The sequence below is a fragment of the Scyliorhinus torazame genome, chromosome 8, assembly GCF_047496885.1.
Source record: "Scyliorhinus torazame isolate Kashiwa2021f chromosome 8, sScyTor2.1, whole genome shotgun sequence".
Lineage (NCBI taxonomy): Eukaryota > Metazoa > Chordata > Chondrichthyes > Carcharhiniformes > Scyliorhinidae > Scyliorhinus > Scyliorhinus torazame.
Window position 1 is genome coordinate 4,203,061 of NC_092714.1, and position 20,065 is coordinate 4,223,125.

General features: G+C 53.5%; 1 protein-coding gene across 2 annotated transcripts in view; it reads right to left on the reverse strand.

The window, feature by feature from the left end:
• Positions 1 to 20,065, reverse strand: part of cadm2b (cell adhesion molecule 2b) — a 646,038-nt gene that overhangs the window by 94,177 nt on the left and 531,796 nt on the right. The window contains exon 8 of one of the 2 annotated variants that reach the window (XM_072513056.1): positions 10,109 to 10,231. The exons of the other annotated variant lie outside the window; for it this stretch is intronic. Within the exon in view, the coding sequence (XP_072369157.1) occupies positions 10,109 to 10,231 (123 nt within the window). The remainder of the gene's footprint in view (positions 1 to 10,108; positions 10,232 to 20,065) is intronic. 2 annotated transcript variants of the gene reach the window in all.

The window sequence follows — 20,065 nt, forward strand, 5'->3', positions numbered from 1 at the left end:
CACCTGTCTCTGTCCATCTGTCTCTGTCCATCTGTCTCTGTCCATCTGTCTCTGTCCATCTGTCCATCTGTCTCTGTCCATCTGTCTCTGTCCATCTGTCTCTGCCCATCTGTCTCTGTCCATCTGTCTCTGCCCATCTGTCTCTGTCCATCTGTCTCTGTCCATCTGTCTCTGTCCATCTGTCTCTGTCCATCTGTCCATCTGTCTCTGTCCATCTGTCTCTGTCCATCTGTCTCTGCCCATCTGTCTCTGTCCATCTGTCTCTGTCCATCTGTCTCTGTCCATCTGTCTCTGCCCACCTGTCTCTGTCCATCTGTCCATCTGTCTCTGTCCATCTGTCTCTACCCATCTGTCCCTGTCCATCTGTCTCTGTCCATCTGTCTCTGTCCATCTGTCCATCTGTCTCTGTCCATCTGTCTCTGTCCACCTGTCTCTGTCCATCTGTCTCTGTCCATCTGTCTCTGTCCATCTGTCCATCTGTCTCTGTCCATCTGTCTCTGTCCATCTGTCTCTGCCCATCTGTCTCTGTCCATCTGTCTCTGTCCATCTGTCCATCTGTCTCTGCCCATCTGTCTCTGTCCATCTGTTTCTGTCCACCTGTCTCTGTCCATCTGTCCCTATCCATCTGTCTCTGTCCATCTGTCTCTGTCCACCTGTCCATCTGTCTCTGTCCATCTGTCTCTGTCCATCTGTCCATCTGTCTCTGTCCGTCTGTCTCTGTCCGTCTGTCTCTGTCCAACTGTCTCTGTCCATCTGTCTCTGTCCATCTGTCCATCTGTCTCTGTCCATCTGTCTCTGACCATCTGTCTCTGTCCATCTGTCTCTGTCCATCTGTCCATCTGTCTCTGTCCACCTGTCCATCTGTCTCTGTCCACCTGTCTCTGTCCATCTGTCCATCTGTCTCTGTCCATCTGTCTCTGTCCATCTGTCTCTGACCGTCTGTCTCTGTCCGTCTGTCTCTGTCCGTCTGTCTCTGTCCATCTGTCTCTGTCCATTTGTCTCTGTCCATCTGTCTCTGTCCATCTGTCTCTCTCCATCTGTCTCTGTCCAACTGTCTCTGTCCATCTGTCTCTGTCCATCTGTCTCTGTCCATCTGTCTCTGTCCATCTGTCTCTGTCCATCTGTCTCTGTCCGTCTGTCTCTGTCCGTCTGTCTCTGTCCGTCTGTCTCTGTCCGTCTGTTTCTGTCCATCTGTCTCTGTCCATCAGTCTCTGTCCATCTGTCTCTGTCCATCTGCCTCTGTCCATCTGTCTCTGTCCGTCTGTCTCTGTCCATCTGTCTCTGTCCATCTGTCTCTGTCCATCTGTCGATCTGTCTCTGTCCATCTGTCTCTTTTCATCTGTATCTGTCCATCTGTCTCTGTCCATCTGTCTCTGTCCATCTTTCTCTGTCCATCTGTCTCTGTCCATCTTTCTCTGTCCATCTGTCTCTGTCCATCTGTCTCTGTCCATCTTTCTCTGTCCAACTGTCTCTGTCCATCTGTCTCTGTCCATCCGTCTCTGTCCATCTGTCCATCTGTCTCGGTCCATCTGTCCCTGTCCATCTGTCTCTGTCCATCTGTCTCTGTCCATCTGTCTCTGCCCATCTGTCTCTGTCCATCTGTCTCTGTCCATCTGTCTCTGTCCATCTGTCCATCTGTCTCTGTCCACCTGTCTCTGTCCATCTGTCCCTATCCATCTGTCTCTGTCCATCTGTCTCTGTCCATCGGTCTCTGTCCATCTGCCATCCGTCTCTGTCCACCTGTCTCTGTCCATCTGTCTCTGTCCATCTGTCTCTGTCCACCAGTCTCTGTCCATCTGTCTCTGTCCACCTGTCTCTGTCCATCTGTCTCTGTCCATCTGTCCATCTGTCTCTGTCCATCTGTCTCTTTTCATCTGTCTCTGTCCATCTGTCTCTGTCCATCTGTCTCTGTCCATCTGTCTCTGTCCATCTGTCCATCTGTCTCTGCCCATCTGTCTCTGTCCATCTGCCATCTGTCTCTGTCCACCTGTCTCTGTCCATCTGTCTCTGTCCATCTGTCTCTGTCCATCTGTCCATCTGTCTCTGTCCATCTGTCTCTGACCATCTGTCTCTGTCCATCTGTCTCTGTCCATCTGTCCATCTGTCTCTGTCCATCTGCCATCTGTCTCTGTCCACCTGTCTCTGTCCATCTGTCTCTGTCCATCTGCCTCTGTCCATCTGTCTCTGTCCATCTGTCCCTGTCCATCTGTCCCTGTCCATCTGCCTCTGTCCATCTGTCTCTGTCCACCTGTCTCTGTCCACCTGTCTCTGTCCATCTGTCTCTGTCCATCTGTCTCTGTCCATCTGTCTCTGTCCATCTGTCCATCTGTCTCTGCCCATCTGTCTCTGTCCATCTGTCTCTGTCCATCTGTCTCTGTCCACCTGTCTCTGTCCACCTGTCTCTGTCCATCTGCCTCTGTCCATCTGCCTCTGTCCATCTGTCTCTGTCCATCTGTCTCTGTCCATCAGTCTCTGTCCACCTGCCTCTGTCCATCTGTCTCTGTCCATCTGCCTCTGTCCATCTGTCTCTGTCCATCTGTCTCTGTCCATCTGTCTCTGTCCATCTGTCTCTGTCCATCTGTCTCTGTCCGTCTGTCTCTGTCCATCTGTCTCTGTCCATCTGTCTCTGTCCATCTGTCTCTGTCCATCTGTCTCTGTCCATCTGTCCATCTGTCTCTGTCCATCTGTCTCTACCCATCTGTCCCTGTCCATCTGTCTCTGTCCATCTGTCTCTGTCCATCTGTCCATCTGTCTCTGTCCATCTGTCTCTGCCCATCTGTCTCTGTCCATCTGTCTCTGTCCATCTGTCTCTGTCCATCTGTCCATCTGTCTCTGTCCATCTGTCCATCTGTCTCTGTCCATCTGTCTCTGTCCATCTGTCTCTGCCCATCTGTCTCTGTCCATCTGTCTCTGTCCATCTGTCTCTGTCCACCTGTCTCTGTCCATCTGTCTCTACCCATCTGTCCCTGTCCATCTGTCTCTGTCCATCTGTCTCTGTCCATCTGTCTCTGTCCATCTGCCTCTGTCCACCTGTCTCTGTCCATCTGTCTCTGTCCATCTGTCTCTGTCCATCTGTCTCTGTCCGTCTGTCTCTGTCCATCTGTCTCTGTCCATCTGTCTCTGTCCGTCTGTCCCTGTCCATCTGTCTCTGTCCGTCTGTCTCTGTCCATCTGTCTCTGTCCATCTGTCTCTGTCCATCTGTCTCTGTCCATCTGTCTCTGTCCATCTGTCCATCTGTCTCTACCCATCTGTCCCTGTCCATCTGTCTCTGTCCGTCTGTCTCTGTCCATCTGTCTCTGTCCATCTGTCTCTGTCCATCTGTCCATCTGTCTCTGTCCATCTGTCTCTACCCATCTGTCCCTGTCCATCTGTCTCTGTCCATCTGTCTCTGTCCATCTGTCTCTGTCCATCTGCCTCTGTCCACCTGTCTCTGTCCATCTGTCTCTGTCCATCTGTCTCTGTCCATCTGTCTCTGTCCGTCTGTCTCTGTCCATCTGTCTCTGTCCATCTGTCTCTGTCCGTCTGTCTCTGTCCATCTGTCTCTGTCCATCTGTCTCTGTCCATCTGCCTCTGTCCACCTGTCTCTGTCCATCTGTCTCTGTCCATCTGTCTCTGTCCATCTGTCTCTGTCCGTCTGTCTCTGTCCATCTGTCCCTGTCCATCTGTCTCTGTCCGTCTGTCTCTGTCCATCTGTCTCTGTCCATCTGTCTCTGTCCGTCTGTCTCTGTCCATCTGTCTCTGTCCATCTGTCTCTGTCCACCTGTCTCTGTCCATCTGTCTCTGTCCATCTGTCTCTGTCCATCTGTCTCTGTCCATCTGTCTCTGTCCATCTGTCTCTGTCCATCTGTCTCTGCCCATCTGTCTCTGTCCATCTGTCTCTGTCCATCTGTCCATCTGTCTCTGCCCATCTGTCTCTGTCCATCTGTTTCTGTCCACCTGTCTCTGTCCATCTGTCCCTATCCATCTGTCTCTGTCCATCTGTCTCTGTCCACCTGTCCATCTGTCTCTGTCCATCTGTCTCTGTCCATCTGTCCATCTGTCTCTGTCCGTCTGTCTCTGTCCGTCTGTCTCTGTCCAACTGTCTCTGTCCATCTGTCTCTGTCCATCTGTCTCTGTCCATCTGTCCATCTGTCTCTGTCCATCTGTCTCTGACCATCTGTCTCTGTCCATCTGTCTCTGTCCATCTGTCCATCTGTCTCTGTCCACCTGTCCATCTGTCTCTGTCCACCTGTCTCTGTCCATCTGTCCATCTGTCTCTGTCCATCTGTCTCTGTCCATCTGTCTCTGACCGTCTGTCTCTGTCCGTCTGTCTCTGTCCGTCTGTCTCTGTCCATCTGTCTCTGTCCATTTGTCTCTGTCCATCTGTCTCTCTCCATCTGTCTCTCTCCATCTGTCTCTGTCCAACTGTCTCTGTCCATCTGTCTCTTTTCATCTGTCTCTGTCCGTCTGTCTCTGTCCGTCTGTCTCTGTCCGTCTGTCTCTGTCCATCTGTCTCTGTCCATCTGTCTCTGTCCATTTGTCTCTGTCCATCTGTCTCTCTCCATCTGTCTCTGTCCATCTGTCCAACTGTCTCTGTCCATCTGTCTCTTTTCATCTGTCTCTGTCCATCTGTCTCTGTCCATCTGTCTCTGTCCATCTGTCTCTGTCCGTCTGTCTCTGTCCGTCTGTCTCTGTCCGTCTGTCTCTGTCCGTCTGTCTCTGTCCGTCTGTTTCTGTCCATCTGTCTCTGTCCATCAGTCTCTGTCCATCTGTCTCTGTCCATCTGCCTCTGTCCATCTGTCTCTGTCCGTCTGTCTCTGTCCATCTGTCTCTGTCCATCTGTCTCTGTCCATCTGTCGATCTGTCTCTGTCCATCTGTCTCTTTTCATCTGTCTCTGTCCATCTGTCTCTGTCCATCTGTCTCTGTCCATCTTTCTCTGTCCATCTGTCTCTGTCCATCTTTCTCTGTCCATCTGTCTCTGTCCATCTGTCTCTGTCCATCTTTCTCTGTCCAACTGTCTCTGTCCATCTGTCTCTGTCCATCCGTCTCTGTCCATCTGTCCATCTGTCTCGGTCCATCGGTCCCTGTCCATCTGTCTCTGTCCATCTGTCTCTGTCCATCTGTCTCTGTCCATCTGTCTCTGCCCATCTGTCTCTGTCCATCTGTCTCTGTCCATCTGTCTCTGTCCATCTGTCCATCTGTCTCTGTCCACCTGTCTCTGTCCATCTGTCCCTATCCATCTGTCTCTGTCCATCTGTCTCTGTCCATCGGTCTCTGTCCATCTGCCATCCGTCTCTGTCCACCTGTCTCTGTCCATCTGTCTCTGTCCATCTGTCTCTGTCCACCAGTCTCTGTCCATCTGTCTCTGTCCACCTGTCTCTGTCCATCTGTCTCTGTCCATCTGTCCATCTGTCTCTGTCCATCTGTCTCTGTCCATCTGTCTCTGTCCATCTGTCTCTGTCCATCTGTCCATCTGTCTCTGCCCATCTGTCTCTGTCCATCTGCCATCTGTCTCTGTCCACCTGTCTCTGTCCATCTGTCTCTGTCCATCTGCCTCTGTCCATCTGTCTCTGTCCATCTGTCCCTGTCCATCTGTCTCTGTCCACCTGTCTCTGTCCATCTGTCTCTGTCCATCTGTCTCTGTCCATCTGTCTCTGTCCATCTGTCCATCTGTCTCTGCCCATCTGTCTCTGTCCATCTGTCTCTGTCCATCTGTCTCTGTCCACCTGTCTCTGTCCACCTGTCTCTGTCCATCTGCCTCTGTCCATCTGCCTCTGTCCATCTGTCTCTGTCCATCTGTCTCTGTCCATCAGTCTCTGTCCACCTGCCTCTGTCCATCTGTCTCTGTCCATCTGCCTCTGTCTATCTGTCTCTGTCCATCTGTCTCTGTCCATCTGTCTCTGTCCATCTGTCTCTGTCCATCTGTCTCTGCCCATCTGTCTCTGTCCATCTGTCTCTGTCCATCTGTCCCTCTGTCTCTGCCCATCTGTCTCTGTCCATCTGTCTCTGTCCATCTGTCTCTGCCCATCTGTCTCTGTCCATCTGTCTCTGTCCATCTGTCCATCTGTCTCTGTCCATCTGTCTCTGTCCATCTGTCCCTATCCATCTGTGTCTGTCCATCTGTCTCTGTCCATCTGTCTCTGCCCATCTGTCTCTGTCCATCTGTCTCTGTCCATCTGTCTCTGTCCATCTGTCCATCTGTCTCTGTCCATCTGTCCATCTGTCTCTGTCCATCTGTCTCTGTCCATCTGTCTCTGTCCATCTGTCTCTGTCCGTCTGTCTCTGTCCATCTGTCTCTGTCCATCTGTCTCTGTCCATCTGTCTCTGCCCATCTGTCTCTATCCATCTGTCTCTGTCCATCTGTCTCTCTCCATCTGTCTCTGTCCATCTGTCTCTGTCCATCTGCCTCTGTCCATTTGTCTCTGTCCATCTGTCTCTGTCCATCTGTCTCTCTCCATCTGTCTCTGTCCATTTGTCTCTGTCCATCTGTCTCTGTCCATCTGTCTCTGTCCATCTGTCTCTGTCCATCTGTCCATCTGTCTCTGTCCATCTGTCTCTGTCCATCCCCGTGTCTGCGTGGGTTTCCTCCGGGTGCTCCGGTTTCCTCCCACAATCCAAAGATGTGCAGGTTAGGTGAATTGGCCAATGATAAATTGCCCTTAATGTCCAAATTACCCTTGGTGTTGGGTGAAGGTGTTGAGTTTGGGTAGGGTGCTCTTTCCAAGAGCCGGTGCAGACTCAAAGGGCCGAATGGCCTCCTTCTGCACTGTAAATTCAATGATAATCTATGATTAATCTAGGACAAAGGTTCGGCACAACATCGTGGGCCGAAGGGCCTGTTCTGTGCTGTATTTTCTATGTTCTATGTTCTATGTTCTATCTGTTCACCTCCTCCACGCAAACCCCCAGTACGCCTACGTGGAGTACCCCGACGGCCGACAGGACACGGTCTCCCTGCGGGATCTGGCGCCCGCCGGCACCACGCACACCCCCCCGGCACCATCAACCCAACCGCCCCCCTTCCTGCCACCGCCGCACCCCGCGACCGCCCCCTTCCCAGGAGGAACAGTCCCCCTCCCCTTTGTACCGACAGCTGAAACCATGCGGCTCCCGGAGGCGACAACACTGGTACAAGCACCACCACCACCGCCGGGGCCGAGGCGATCGACACGGACGACCAGACCGCCCGACCGACTCGTGGCGTCGATGTAAAATAAAGATGGACTGTCCAATGAACATTTTGTTTTTCCTATATCCTCTGTAAATAGTTGTAACAGGACGATACTGTCCAATACGGTACGACCATGTAACTGTTCTATCCTCCCAGGACCAGTACTGTAAACCCTTACCACCATACGAAGCATCACCCCGCCGGGTTCATTTTTGACAAGGGGTGAATGTGGTAGTATGTATTGGGGGTCATGTGGGACTGGAAGCCCTAATGTCATTGGCTGACAGATCCCAGGTCCTGGTTGGCCGTTGACCTCATACTCCGCCCTGAAGGCGAAGTATAAGAAGCCGGTGCCTTCCCCCGCATGCCAGTTTACTATCGGGCTGCTGGGGAACAGACACGCTTAATAAAGCCTCATCGACTTCACTCTATTTGTCTCACGGAGTCTTTGTGCGCCACAGGGGGTTAGTTTACAAACCCGCCCAGCCCCATTCCCCCTCGAGGGGGGGTTAGTTTACAAACCCGCCCAGCCCCATTCCCCCTCGAGGGGGGGTTAGTTTACAAACCCGCCCAGCCCCATTCCCCCTCGAGGGGGGGTTAGTAACAGACCCGCCCAGCCCAATTCCCCCTCGAGGGGGGGTTAATTTACAAACCCACCCTGCCCCATTCCCCCTCGAGGGGGGGTTAGTTTACAAACCCGCCCAGCCCCATTCCCCCTCGAGGGGGGGTTAGTAACAGACCCGCCCAGCCCAATTCCCCCTCGAGGGGGGGTTAATTTACAAACCCGCCCAGCCCCATTCCCCCTCGAGGGGGGGTTAGTTTACAAACCCACCCTGCCCCATTCCCCCTCGAGGGAGGGTTAGTTTACAAACCCACCCAGCCCCATTCCCCCTCGAGGAGGGGGTTAGTAACAGACCCGCCCAGCCCCATTCCCCCTCGAGGGAGGGTTAGTTTACAAACCCGCCCAGCCCCATTCCCCCTCGAGGAGGGGTTAGTTTACAAACCCACCCTGCCCCATTCCCCCTCGAGGGGGGGTTAGTAACAGACCCGCCCAGCCCCATCCCCCTCGAGGAGGGGGTTAGTAACAGACCCGCCCAGCCTCATTCCCCCTCGAGGAGGGGGTTAGTTTACAGACCCGCCCAGCCCCATTCCCCCTCGAGGAGGGGGTTAGTTTACAGACCCGCCCAGCCCCATTCCCCCTCGAGGGGGGGTTAGTAACAGACCCGCCCAGCCCCATTCCCCCTCGAGGAGGGGGTTAGTAACAGACCCGCCCAGCCCCATTCCCCCTCGAGGAGGGGTTAGTTTACAAACCCACCCTGCCCCATTCCCCCTCGAGGGGGGGTTAGTAACAGACCCGCCCAGCCCCATCCCCCTCGAGGAGGGGGTTAGTAACAGACCCGCCCAGCCTCATTCCCCCTCGAGGAGGGGGTTAGTTTACAGACCCGCCCAGCCCCATTCCCCCTCGAGGAGGGGGTTAGTTTACAGACCCGCCCAGCCCCATTCCCCCTCGAGGAGGGGTTAGTTTACAAACCCACCCTGCCTCATTCCCCCTCGAGGAGGGGGTTAGTTTACAAACCCGCCCAGCCCCATTCCCCCTCGAGGAGGGGGTTAGTTTACAAACCCACCCTGCCCCTTTCCCCCTCGAGGAGGGGGTTAGTTTACAAACCCACCCAGCCTCATTCCCCCTCGAGGAGGGGGTTAGTTTACACACCCACCCTGCCCCATTCCCCCTCGAGGGGGGGTTAGTAACAGAACCGCCCAGCCCTATTCCCCCTCGAGGAGGGGGTTAGTAACAGACCCGCCCAGCCTCCTTCCCCCTCGAGGGGGGGCTAGTTTACAAACCCGCCCAGCCCCATTCCCCCTCGAGGAGGGGGTTAGTTTACAGACCCGCCCAGCCCCTTTCCCTCTCGAGGAGGGGGTTAGTTTACAAACCCGCCCAGCCCCATTCCCCCTCGAGGAGGGGTTAGTTTACAAACACACCCTTCCCCATTCCCCCTCGAGGGGGGGTTAGTAACAGACCTGCCCAGCCCCATTCCCCCTCGAGGAGGGGGTTAGTTTACAAACCCGCCCAGCCCCATTCCACCTCGAGGAGGGGTTAGTTTACAAACCCACCCAGCCCCATTCCCCCTCGAGGGGGGGTTAGTAACAGACCCGCCCAGCCCCATTCCCCCTCGAGGAGGGGTTAGTTTACAAACCCGCCCAGCCCCATTCCCCCTCGAGGGGGGGTTAGTAACAGACCCGCCCAGCCCCATTCCCCCTCGAGGAGGGGGTTAGTAACAGACCCGCCCAGCCCCATTCCACCTCGAGGAGGGGTTAGTTTACAAACCCGCCCAGCCCCATTCCCCCTCGAGGGGGGGTTAGTAACAGACCCGCCCAGCCCCATTCCCCCTCGAGGGGGGGTTAGTAACAGACCCGCCCAGCCCCATTCCCCCTCGAGGAGGGGGTTAGTTTACAGACCCGCCCAGCCCCATTCCCCCTCGAGGGGGGGTTAGTAACAGACCTGCCCAGCCCCATTCCCCCTCGAGGAGGGGGTTAGTTTACAGACCCGCCCAGCCCCATTCCCCCTCGAGGGGGGGTTAGTAACAGACCCGCCCAGCCCCATTCCCCCTCGAGGAGGGGGTTAGTTTACAAACCCGCCCAGCCCCATTCCCCCTCGAGGGGGGGTTAGTAACAGACCCGCCCAGCCCCATTCCCCCTCGAGGAGGGGGTTAGTTTACAACCCCATTCTGCCTCATCCCCCCCTCAAGGGAGGCAGGGGGGTTAGTTTACAACTGCCCCCCCATCACCCCAGTTACCCAGTCTCTCTCTGAAGGATCAAGCTTGGAACAATGGTCAATAAATAAGCTACGATAATAAAATTAACTAATAAAATTAACTATAACAACTACAAAAACTACTCACTACTTTGAGCTAAATTGATAGCTAGTTGAGAAAGAAATACAGGCTTGATACTGTACCTCGGGCCCTGGAGACTGCGGTCAGTTTGGTGGTGCTGGTTGTTATGGTAACGGGGGTTGTGATTGTTCTAGTGGAGGGAGAGAATGGGGCGGTGATGGTGGGTGACGGAGAGATGGGAGCATCTGGTTGGTGGGAAGAAAAAATAATCTTGAAACAGGCAAGAGACAAAAAAAGAAACCAAAGAAAAATGAAAGCAATTAAACAGATCGTGCATTGTGAATAAAGGAAAATTCAGAGCAAAAAATCATTCCAAATAATACAGATGCAATGAAGCTGAACAATATAAATCAACATACATGGGCTGCCCAATGTTAACAGATTACGGAAAACACTTTGAATGCAAAATAAAGGCAATAAAAAGACGTAAACATTCCCAGCTCCCTCACAACAATTAACAGAGAGTATGGGGCTGCAGTTGCCAACTCTCCTGGATTGCCCGTGTCTCCTCAGATGTAGACTGAATATTGCTGTGAGAAACGGCAGCGGGAACGTATACAGGGGCATTAATGTCTGTGCCCTTGGTTCATTTTCTTTAAATGGCGAGTTATAAAAAATATTGGGGATGTAAAAACGTGTGTTTGGGGGCGAGGCGGGATGCAATTTCTCGGAAAGTGTCCAAATATGTCCAACCCAAGTTGGCAACTTCAGATTTTGAGTTCATTCTCTGAGGGGCCACGTCGGTGTCACATCGAGAAGAACCAAATCCACACAAGCTGATTGGTCACTGGGTGTGGAGCAACCGGTTGGAGACACAAGGAGGAGGCAGACTGGTGCTACATATGCCTGTGGTAATGGATTCCTGTCACTGAATCCATACAAACCTTAGAGTGAATGCAACAGGCATGGGATGTGGGCAACACAGAACGCGATGTGGAAAGCAGGCTGACCCGGCCATGCGTTTGAAGAGACAGTGGGTTTGAGAGTCAGGACCACAGTACTGGGGTCGTGTGATGTGGCAGGAGACTATTGAGCTCACTGTGCCTGTACTTTGAAAGAGCTATCCAAATAGCTCCACTCCCCTCTGCTCTTCATCTATGCCCATGCAGGTTTTTCCTTTTTGAGTCTATATCCATTTGCTGTAGGCCTGTCTGTGTCCCTTGCTCCAAATGCAGAGCTGCACTCATAGAAGTGAATATATCAGGGAAATCTCTGCAGGATAATAATCTAACCTTCGACCTTCGCTCCTTGATGTTAGCAGAACCCAGTAAATTTACTCTTAAATTTAAACATAAACAAATGGTCTCACCTGCAATAAATATGTACATTAAAAATACTCACATAATAGTAGGACACGTGATGAATGTAGAAATTGTTATACATTTCATTTTGTATTTATGTCAGTAATGTAATGAAAAACCCTGGTTTAAAAAACATACATGCAGTGCATCTACTAAAGTTGTAATCAAGGAGTCATAAAAGATGAGGTCACAATTGATTTTAACCATTTACTTTTTTACAGAGTGATGGCTAATGGAACATTGCTTTGATTGCTTGAGATTCCCTGGAGACTAGATCATTTATGAGGGATTGTGCTTCGTCCAAGATAAGCAGGTGATGGGATATCTTTGTGGGATACAGATAATGTAATTAATGGGAGGAGCCAGGCCTGTCTGTAGTTTGCAGTTTTTCTAAATGCTGATAGTTTGAGCAGAAGGGTCTGCTCTTAAAAAGGGTCTCTCTCCAAATGGGCTACACAGATAAACAACAAACCTGTTTTGTTAACTTTATTTATAAGTGACATTTGAACTGCATGGGGTTGCATAATTGGAATTAATGGCAGGTGTAGAAAGTAAGTTAAAGTTTTTCCTTTTATTTGAGATCTGTTTAACTGTTAAATGTAAAACTATTTCTTTGATGTTAATATGGTTAATTCTGTGTCTAAATTAAAGTTTGTTTTGACATAAAAGATGCCTCTTGGTCAGAGTCATCACTCCTGGGACTAAGCATTCTTTCCTCACAGTTTTACAAGTTGAAAAGCTTTTTGGGGTTGTCTTTCGGTATCCTAACAAATGTTGGGGTCTGGTCCGGTATCCTAACAAACAGGATACTATTAGTCGGTCTCAAAGATAATTTCCCACCCTCCTCCACTTCTGGACAGAAGGTTCCGACTGACACTGAGGTACAAGGTGCACAGGGAGCATAGTGACTTTTTATAACCCATTGACACGGCCCCTTTTATAATTTACTTGCAAACATATCACTGCTATTCAAGAAAGGAGAGAGAAAATTGGGAACTGTTAGCCTGACATCAGTCACCAGGAAAACACTGAAATCTTAATCATATAATCCCTACAGTGCAGAAACAGGCCATTCGGCCCATCAAGTCGGCGCCGACCTCGGCCCACTCCCCCGCCATATCCCCATAACTGCATTAACCTTTTGGACACCAGGGGACAATTTGGCATAGCCAAACCACCTAACCTGCACATCTTTGGGAAGAAACCGGTGCACCCGGAGGAAACCCACGCAGACACGGGGAGAAAGTTCAAACTTCACGCAGTCACCCAAGGCCAGGATTGAACCCAGGCCCCTGGCACCGAGGGGCAGCGATGCTAACCACTGTGCCACCCAGTTATGAAATAAATCTTAAGAAGGCATTTAGAAAGTAATGGCTTGATCAGACAGAGTTAACATGGTTTTACAAAAGGGAAATTGTGTTTTTATAAATTGAACAGGGAATAGGAATGTAACTAGCACAGTAAATTTAGCGGAACCAGTAGATATAGTACACTTGGATTTCCAAAAGGCATTTGATAAGGGCCCAAACAAAATGTCTGTACTCAAGATAGGAGCTCACAGTTGGAGGTGATATATTAGCATTGATAGAGGATTGGTTAATGGACAGAAATTAAAGTTGTATCTAGAGGATTCTGTAGCTATTTATTATCTATATTAACAAAGAGTCTGAGAGTAATTCATCCAAGTTTGCTGATGATACAAAACCAGGTGAGAGTGTAAGTTGCGAGGGAGACAAAAAGAGGCTGCAACGAGATATGGACAGATTGAGTGGGCAACAAGATGGAATAAAATTTGGATGAGTGTGAGGTTATCCACTATGAAAAGAACAGAAAAACAGAATATTTTTTAAAGGTGTGAAATGAATGAATGTTGATGTTTAGAGGAATTTGAATGTGATAGTATAAGGAACACAGAAGGCAAGTCGTAAGCACTTAGGAAGATGTGATGACCTTTCACTGGGCAGCAGAACAGTAAGGATAATTAGAAATTTCTCAAAATTATCTAGAGAATCTTCAATTGCTAAAGGGGAGCTGTAGGGAAATAGTGATCAGCACACAGATGCAGACAGGAAGATAAATATAGAAAGAGTAGCACAGAATTCATGTGAGTGAAGCCAGCTAAGCTCGTGATGAAAAGGTTGTTTCTTGTTTTGGCATTAAGAAAAGTGGTATTCCCGAAGCTCTTTGGAAAGTGTTGCACACACGAGTGAGCTCAAAGGAACTGAATCTTAAACAGTGTTCCAAATAACTAAGGCATGAGAAAGCAATGAGAGTTTGTGTCAGAACACCAGGGCCTGAATTTTACACTCCCCCACTGTCGTTTTTTAGACTGGGGGAGTGTTGAATTGCAGGAATCGAGTTCCTTCTGGGTTCCCCGCCTGTCCAGACAGCACAATGATATTATCCGGGGGCAGCACGGGCTCAGATGGGAACCCTGCCCTCAGTCTAATTGCGCATACGTCTGAAATCCCCTCTGACCGGGGGAGCCCTCCCGGCGACCTCCAGACCACTCACCCCCACTGGCCTCTCCCTCGAGACTCTGGTTGCTCCCATACCCTCCCCACTCTGGGCCATTCTGTATACTTACCTTGTCCCCTGGCTCAGGCAGGTTGGGGCAGTTCCTCTTTCCTCTACTGCGGTTCTGTTGCCGGGCAACCTGATTGGCCGGCAGCTCTCCAAGACAGGGCTTCCTCCTGAGTGAGGGAGAAGATCCAACTGCAGCCAATCGAGCAAATATTAGCTGCAGGGAAGCCAGGATGACACGGACATGTTGGGGAAGCCGGGATGACACGGACATGTTGGGGAAGCCGGGATGACAGGGACATGTTAGGGAAGCCGGGATGACACGGAAGTGTTAGGGAAGCCAGGATGACACGGACATGTTAGGGAAGCCAGGATGACACGGACATGTTAGGGAAGCCGGGATGACACGGACATGTTAGGGAAGCCGGGATGACACGGACATGTTGGGGAAGCCGGGATGACACGGACGTGTTCGGGAAGCCAGTATGACAGGGACATGTTGGGGAAGCCGGGATGACAGGGACATGTTGGGGAAGCCAGTATCACACGGACATGTTGGGGAAGCCGGGATGACACGGACATGTTTGGGAAGCCGGGGTGACACGGACATGTTGGGGAAGCCGGGATGACAGGGACATGTTGGGGAAGCCGGGATGACAGGGACATGTTGGGGAAGCCGGGATGACACGGACATGTTGGGGAAGCCGGGATGACATGGACATGTTGGGGAAGCCGGGATGACAGGGACATGTTGGGAAGCCGGGATGACAGGGACATGTTGGGGAAGCCGGGATGACAGGGACATGTTGGGGAAGCCGGGATGACACGGACATGTTGGGGAAGCCGGGATGACAGGGACATGTTAGGGAAGCTGGGATGACAGGGACATGTTAGGGAAGCCGGGATGACACGGACATGTTGGGGAAGCCGGGATGACAGGGACATGTTAGGGAAGCCGGGATGACAGGGACATGTTGGGGAAGCCGGGATGACAGGGACATGTTGGGGAAGCCGGGATGACAGGGACATGTTGGGGAAGCCGGGATGACAGGGACATGTTAGGGAAGCCGGGATGACACGGACATGTTAGGGAAGCCGTGATGACACGGACATGTTAGGGAAGCCGGGATGACAGGGACATGTTGGGGAAGCCGGGATGACAGGGACATGTTAGGGAAGCCGGGATGACAGGGACATGTTAGGGAAGCCGGGATGACAGGGACATGTTGGGGAAGCCGGGATGACAGGGACATGTTAGGGAAGCCGGGATGACAGGGACATGTTGGGGAAGCCGGGATGACAGGGACATGTTGGGGAAGCCGGGATGACAGGGACATGTTGGGGAAGCTGGGATGACAGGGACATGTTGGGGAAGCTGGGATGACAGGGACATGTTAGGGAAGCCGGGATGACAGGGACATGTTAGGGAAGCCGGGATGACAGGGACATGTTGGGGAAGCCGGGATGACAGGGACATGTTAGGGAAGCCGGGATGACACGGACATGTTAGGGAAGCCGGGATGACACGGACATGTTGGGGAAGCCGGGATGACACGGACATGTTGGGGAAGCCAGGATGACACGGACATGTTGGGGAAGCCGGGATGACACGGACATGTTGGGGAAGCCGGGATGACAGGGACATGTTAGGGAAGCCGGGATGACACGGACGTGTTTGGGAAGCCAGGATGACACGGACATGTTGGGGAAGCCGGGATGACACGGACATGTTGGGGAAGCCAGTATGACACGGACATGTTGGGGAAGCCGGGATGACACGGACGTGTTTGGGAAGCCGGGATGACACGGACGTGTTTGGGAAGCCGGGGTGACAGGGACATGTTGGGGAAGCCGGGATGACACGGACATGTTGGCGAAGCCGGGATGACACGGACATGTTGGGGAAGCCGGGATGACAGGGACATGTTGGGGAAGCCGGGATGACACGGACATGTTGGGGAAGCCGGGATGACACGGACATGTTAGGGAAGCCGGGATGACAGGGACATGTTGGGGAAGCCGGGATGACAGGGACATGTTGGGGAAGCCAGGATGACAGGGACATGTTGGGGAAGCCGGGATGACAGGGACATGTTGGGGAAGCCGGGATGACACGGACATGTTAGGGAAGCCGGGATGACAGGGACGTGTTGGGGAAGCCGGGATGACACGGACGTGTTTGGGAAGCCGGGGTGACAGGGACATGTTGGGGAAGCCGGGATGACACGGACATGTTGGCGAAGCCGGGATGACACGGACATGTTGGGGAAGCCGGGATGACAGGGACATGTTGGGGAAGCCGGGATGACACGGACATGTTAGGGAAGCCGGGATGACAGGGACATGTTGGGGAAGCCGGGATGACAGGGACATGTTGGGGAAGCCAGGATGACAGGGACATGTTGGGGAAGCCGGGATGACAGGGACATGTTGGGGAAGCCGGGATGACACGGACATGTTAGGGAAGCCGGGATGACAGGGACATGTTGGGGAAGCCGGGATGACAGGGACATGTTAGGGAAGCCGGGATGACAGGGACATGTTAGGGAAGCCGGGATGACAGGGACATGTTGGGGAAGCCGGGATGACAGGGACATGTTAGGGAAGCCGGGATGACAGGGACATGTTGGGGAAGCCGGGATGACAGGGACATGTTGGGGAAGCCGGGATGACAGGGACATGTTGGGGAAGCTGGGATGACAGGGACATGTTAGGGAAGCCGGGATGACAGGGACATGTTAGGGAAGCCGGGATGACAGGGACATGTTGGGGAAGCCGGGATGACAGGGACATGTTAGGGAAGCCGGGATGACACGGACATGTTAGGGAAGCCGGGATGACACGGACATGTTGGGGAAGCCGGGATGACACGGACATGTTGGGGAAGCCAGGATGACACGGACATGTTGGGGAAGCCGGGATGACACGGACATGTTGGGGAAGCCGGGATGACAGGGACATGTTAGGGAAGCCGGGATGACACGGACGTGTTTGGGAAGCCAGGATGACACGGACATGTTGGGGAAGCCGGGATGACACGGACATGTTGGGGAAGCCAGTATGACACGGACATGTTGGGGAAGCCGGGATGACACGGACGTGTTTGGGAAGCCGGGATGACACGGACGTGTTTGGGAAGCCGGGGTGACAGGGACATGTTGGGGAAGCCGGGATGACACGGACATGTTGGCGAAGCCGGGATGACACGGACATGTTGGGGAAGCCGGGATGACAGGGACATGTTGGGGAAGCCGGGATGACACGGACATGTTGGGGAAGCCGGGATGACACGGACATGTTAGGGAAGCCGGGATGACAGGGACATGTTGGGGAAGCCGGGATGACAGGGACATGTTGGGGAAGCCAGGATGACAGGGACATGTTGGGGAAGCCGGGATGACAGGGACATGTTGGGGAAGCCGGGATGACACGGACATGTTAGGGAAGCCGGGATGACAGGGACGTGTTGGGGAAGCCGGGATGACACGGACGTGTTTGGGAAGCCGGGGTGACAGGGACATGTTGGGGAAGCCGGGATGACACGGACATGTTGGCGAAGCCGGGATGACACGGACATGTTGGGGAAGCCGGGATGACAGGGACATGTTGGGGAAGCCGGGATGACACGGACATGTTGGGGAAGCCGGGATGACACGGACATGTTAGGGAAGCCGGGATGACAGGGACATGTTGGGGAAGCCGGGATGACACGGACATGTTGGGGAAGCCGGGATGACACGGACATGTTGGGGAAGCCGGGATGACACGGACATGTTGGGGAAGCCGGGATGACAGGGACATGTTGGGGAAGCCGGGATGACAGGGACATGTTGGGGAAGCCGGGATGACAGGGACATGTTGGGGAAGCCGGGATGACACGGACATGTTGGGGAAACCGGGATGACACGGACATGTTGGGGAAGCTGGGATGACAGGGACATGTTGGGGAAGCCGGGATGACACGGACGTGTTTGGGAAGCCGGGATGACAGGGACATGTTGGGGAAGCCGGGATGACAGGGACATGTTGGGGTAGCCAGGATGACACGGACGTGTTTGGGAAGCCGGGATGACACGGACATGTTGGGGAAGCCGGGATGACAGGGACATGTTGGGGAAGCCAGGATGACAGGGACATGTTAGGGAAGCCGGGATGACAGGGACATGTTGGGGAAGCCGGGATGACAGGGACATGTTGGGGAAGCCGGGATGACAGGGACATGTTGGGGAAGCCGGGGTGACAGGGACATGTTTGGGAAGCCGGGATGACAGGGACATGTTGGGAAGCCGGGATGACAGGGACATGTTGGGAAGCCGGGATGACAGGGACATGTTAGGGAAGCTGGGATGACACGGACATGTTAGGGAAGCCGGGATGACATGGACGTGTTTGGGAAGCCGGGATGACAGGGACATGTTAGGGAAGCCGGGATGACAGGGACATGTTAGGGAAGCTGGGATGACAGGGACATGTTAGGGAAGCTGGGATGACAGGGACATGTTAGGGAAGCTGGGATGACAGGGACATGTTGGGGAAGCCGGGATGACACGGACATGTTGGGGAAGCAGGGATGACACGGACATGTTCGGGAAGCCGGGATGACACGGGCATGTTGGGGAAGCCGGGATGACAGGGACATGTTGGGGAAGCCGGGATGACACGGACATGTTGGGGAAGCCGGGATGACAGGGACATGTTGGGGAAGCCGGGATGACACGGACATGTTAGGGAAGCCGGGATGACAGGGACATGTTAGGGAAGCCGGGATGACAGGGACATGTTGGGGAAGCCGGGATGACAGGGACATGTTAGGGAAGCCGGGATGACACGGACATGTTAGGGAAACCGGGATGACAGGGACATGTTAGGGAAGCCGGGATGACACGGACATGTTGGGGAAGCCGGGATGACACGGACATGTTAGGGAAGCCGGGATGACAGGGACATGTTGGGGAAGCCGGGATGACAGGGACATGTTAGGGAAGCCGGGATGACAGGGACATGTTGGGGAAGCTGGGATAACAGGGACATGTTAGGGAAGCCGGGATGACACGGACATGTTGGGGAAGCCGGGATGACAGGGACATGTTAGGGAAGCCGGGATGACAGGGACATGTTGGGGAAGCTGGGATGACGGGGACATGTTGGGGAAGCCGGGATGACAGGGACATGTTGGGGAAGCCGGGATGACAGGGACATGTTAGGGAAGCCGGGATGACAGGGACATGTTAGGGAAGCCGGGATGACAGGGACATGTTGGGGAAGCCGGGATGACAGGGACATGTTAGGGAAGCCGGGATGACAGGGACATGTTAGGGAAGCCGGGATGACAGGGACATGTTGGGGAAGCCGGGATGACAGGGACATGTTGGGGAAGCCGGGATGACACGGACGTGTTTGGGAAGCCAGGATGACACGGACATGTTGGGGAAGCCGGGATGACAGGGACATGTTGGGGAAGCCGGGATGACAGGGACATGTTGGGGAAGCCAGGATGACAGGGACATGTTGGGGAAGCCGGGATGACAGGGGCATGTTGGGGAAGCCGGGATGACACGGACGTGTTTGGGAAGCCGGGATGACAGGGACATGTTAGGGAAGCCGGGATGACAGGGACATGTTGGGGAAGCCGGGATGACAGGGACATGTTGGGGAAGCCAGGATGACACGGACGTGTTTGGGAAGCCGGGATGACAGGGGCATGTTGGGGAAGCCGGGATGACACGGACATGTTGGGGAAGCCGGGATGACACGGACATGTTCGGGAAGCCGGGATGACACGGGCATGTTGGGGAAGCCGGGATGACACGGACATGTTAGGGAAGCCGGGATGACAGGGACATGTTGGGGAAGCCGGGATGACACGGACATGTTGGGGAAGCCGGGATGACACGGACATGTTAGGGAAGCCGGGATGACAGGGACATGTTAGGGAAGCCGGGATGACAGGGACATGTTGGGGAAGCCGGGATGACAGGGACATGTTAGGGAAACCGGGATGACAGGGACATGTTAGGGAAGCCGGGATGACACGGACATGTTGGGGAAGCCGGGATGACACGGACATGTTAGGGAAGCCGGGATGACAGGGACATGTTGGGGAAGCCGGGATGACAGGGACATGTTAGGGAAGCCGGGATGACAGGGACATGTTGGGGAAGCTGGGATAACAGGGACATGTTAGGGAAGCCGGGA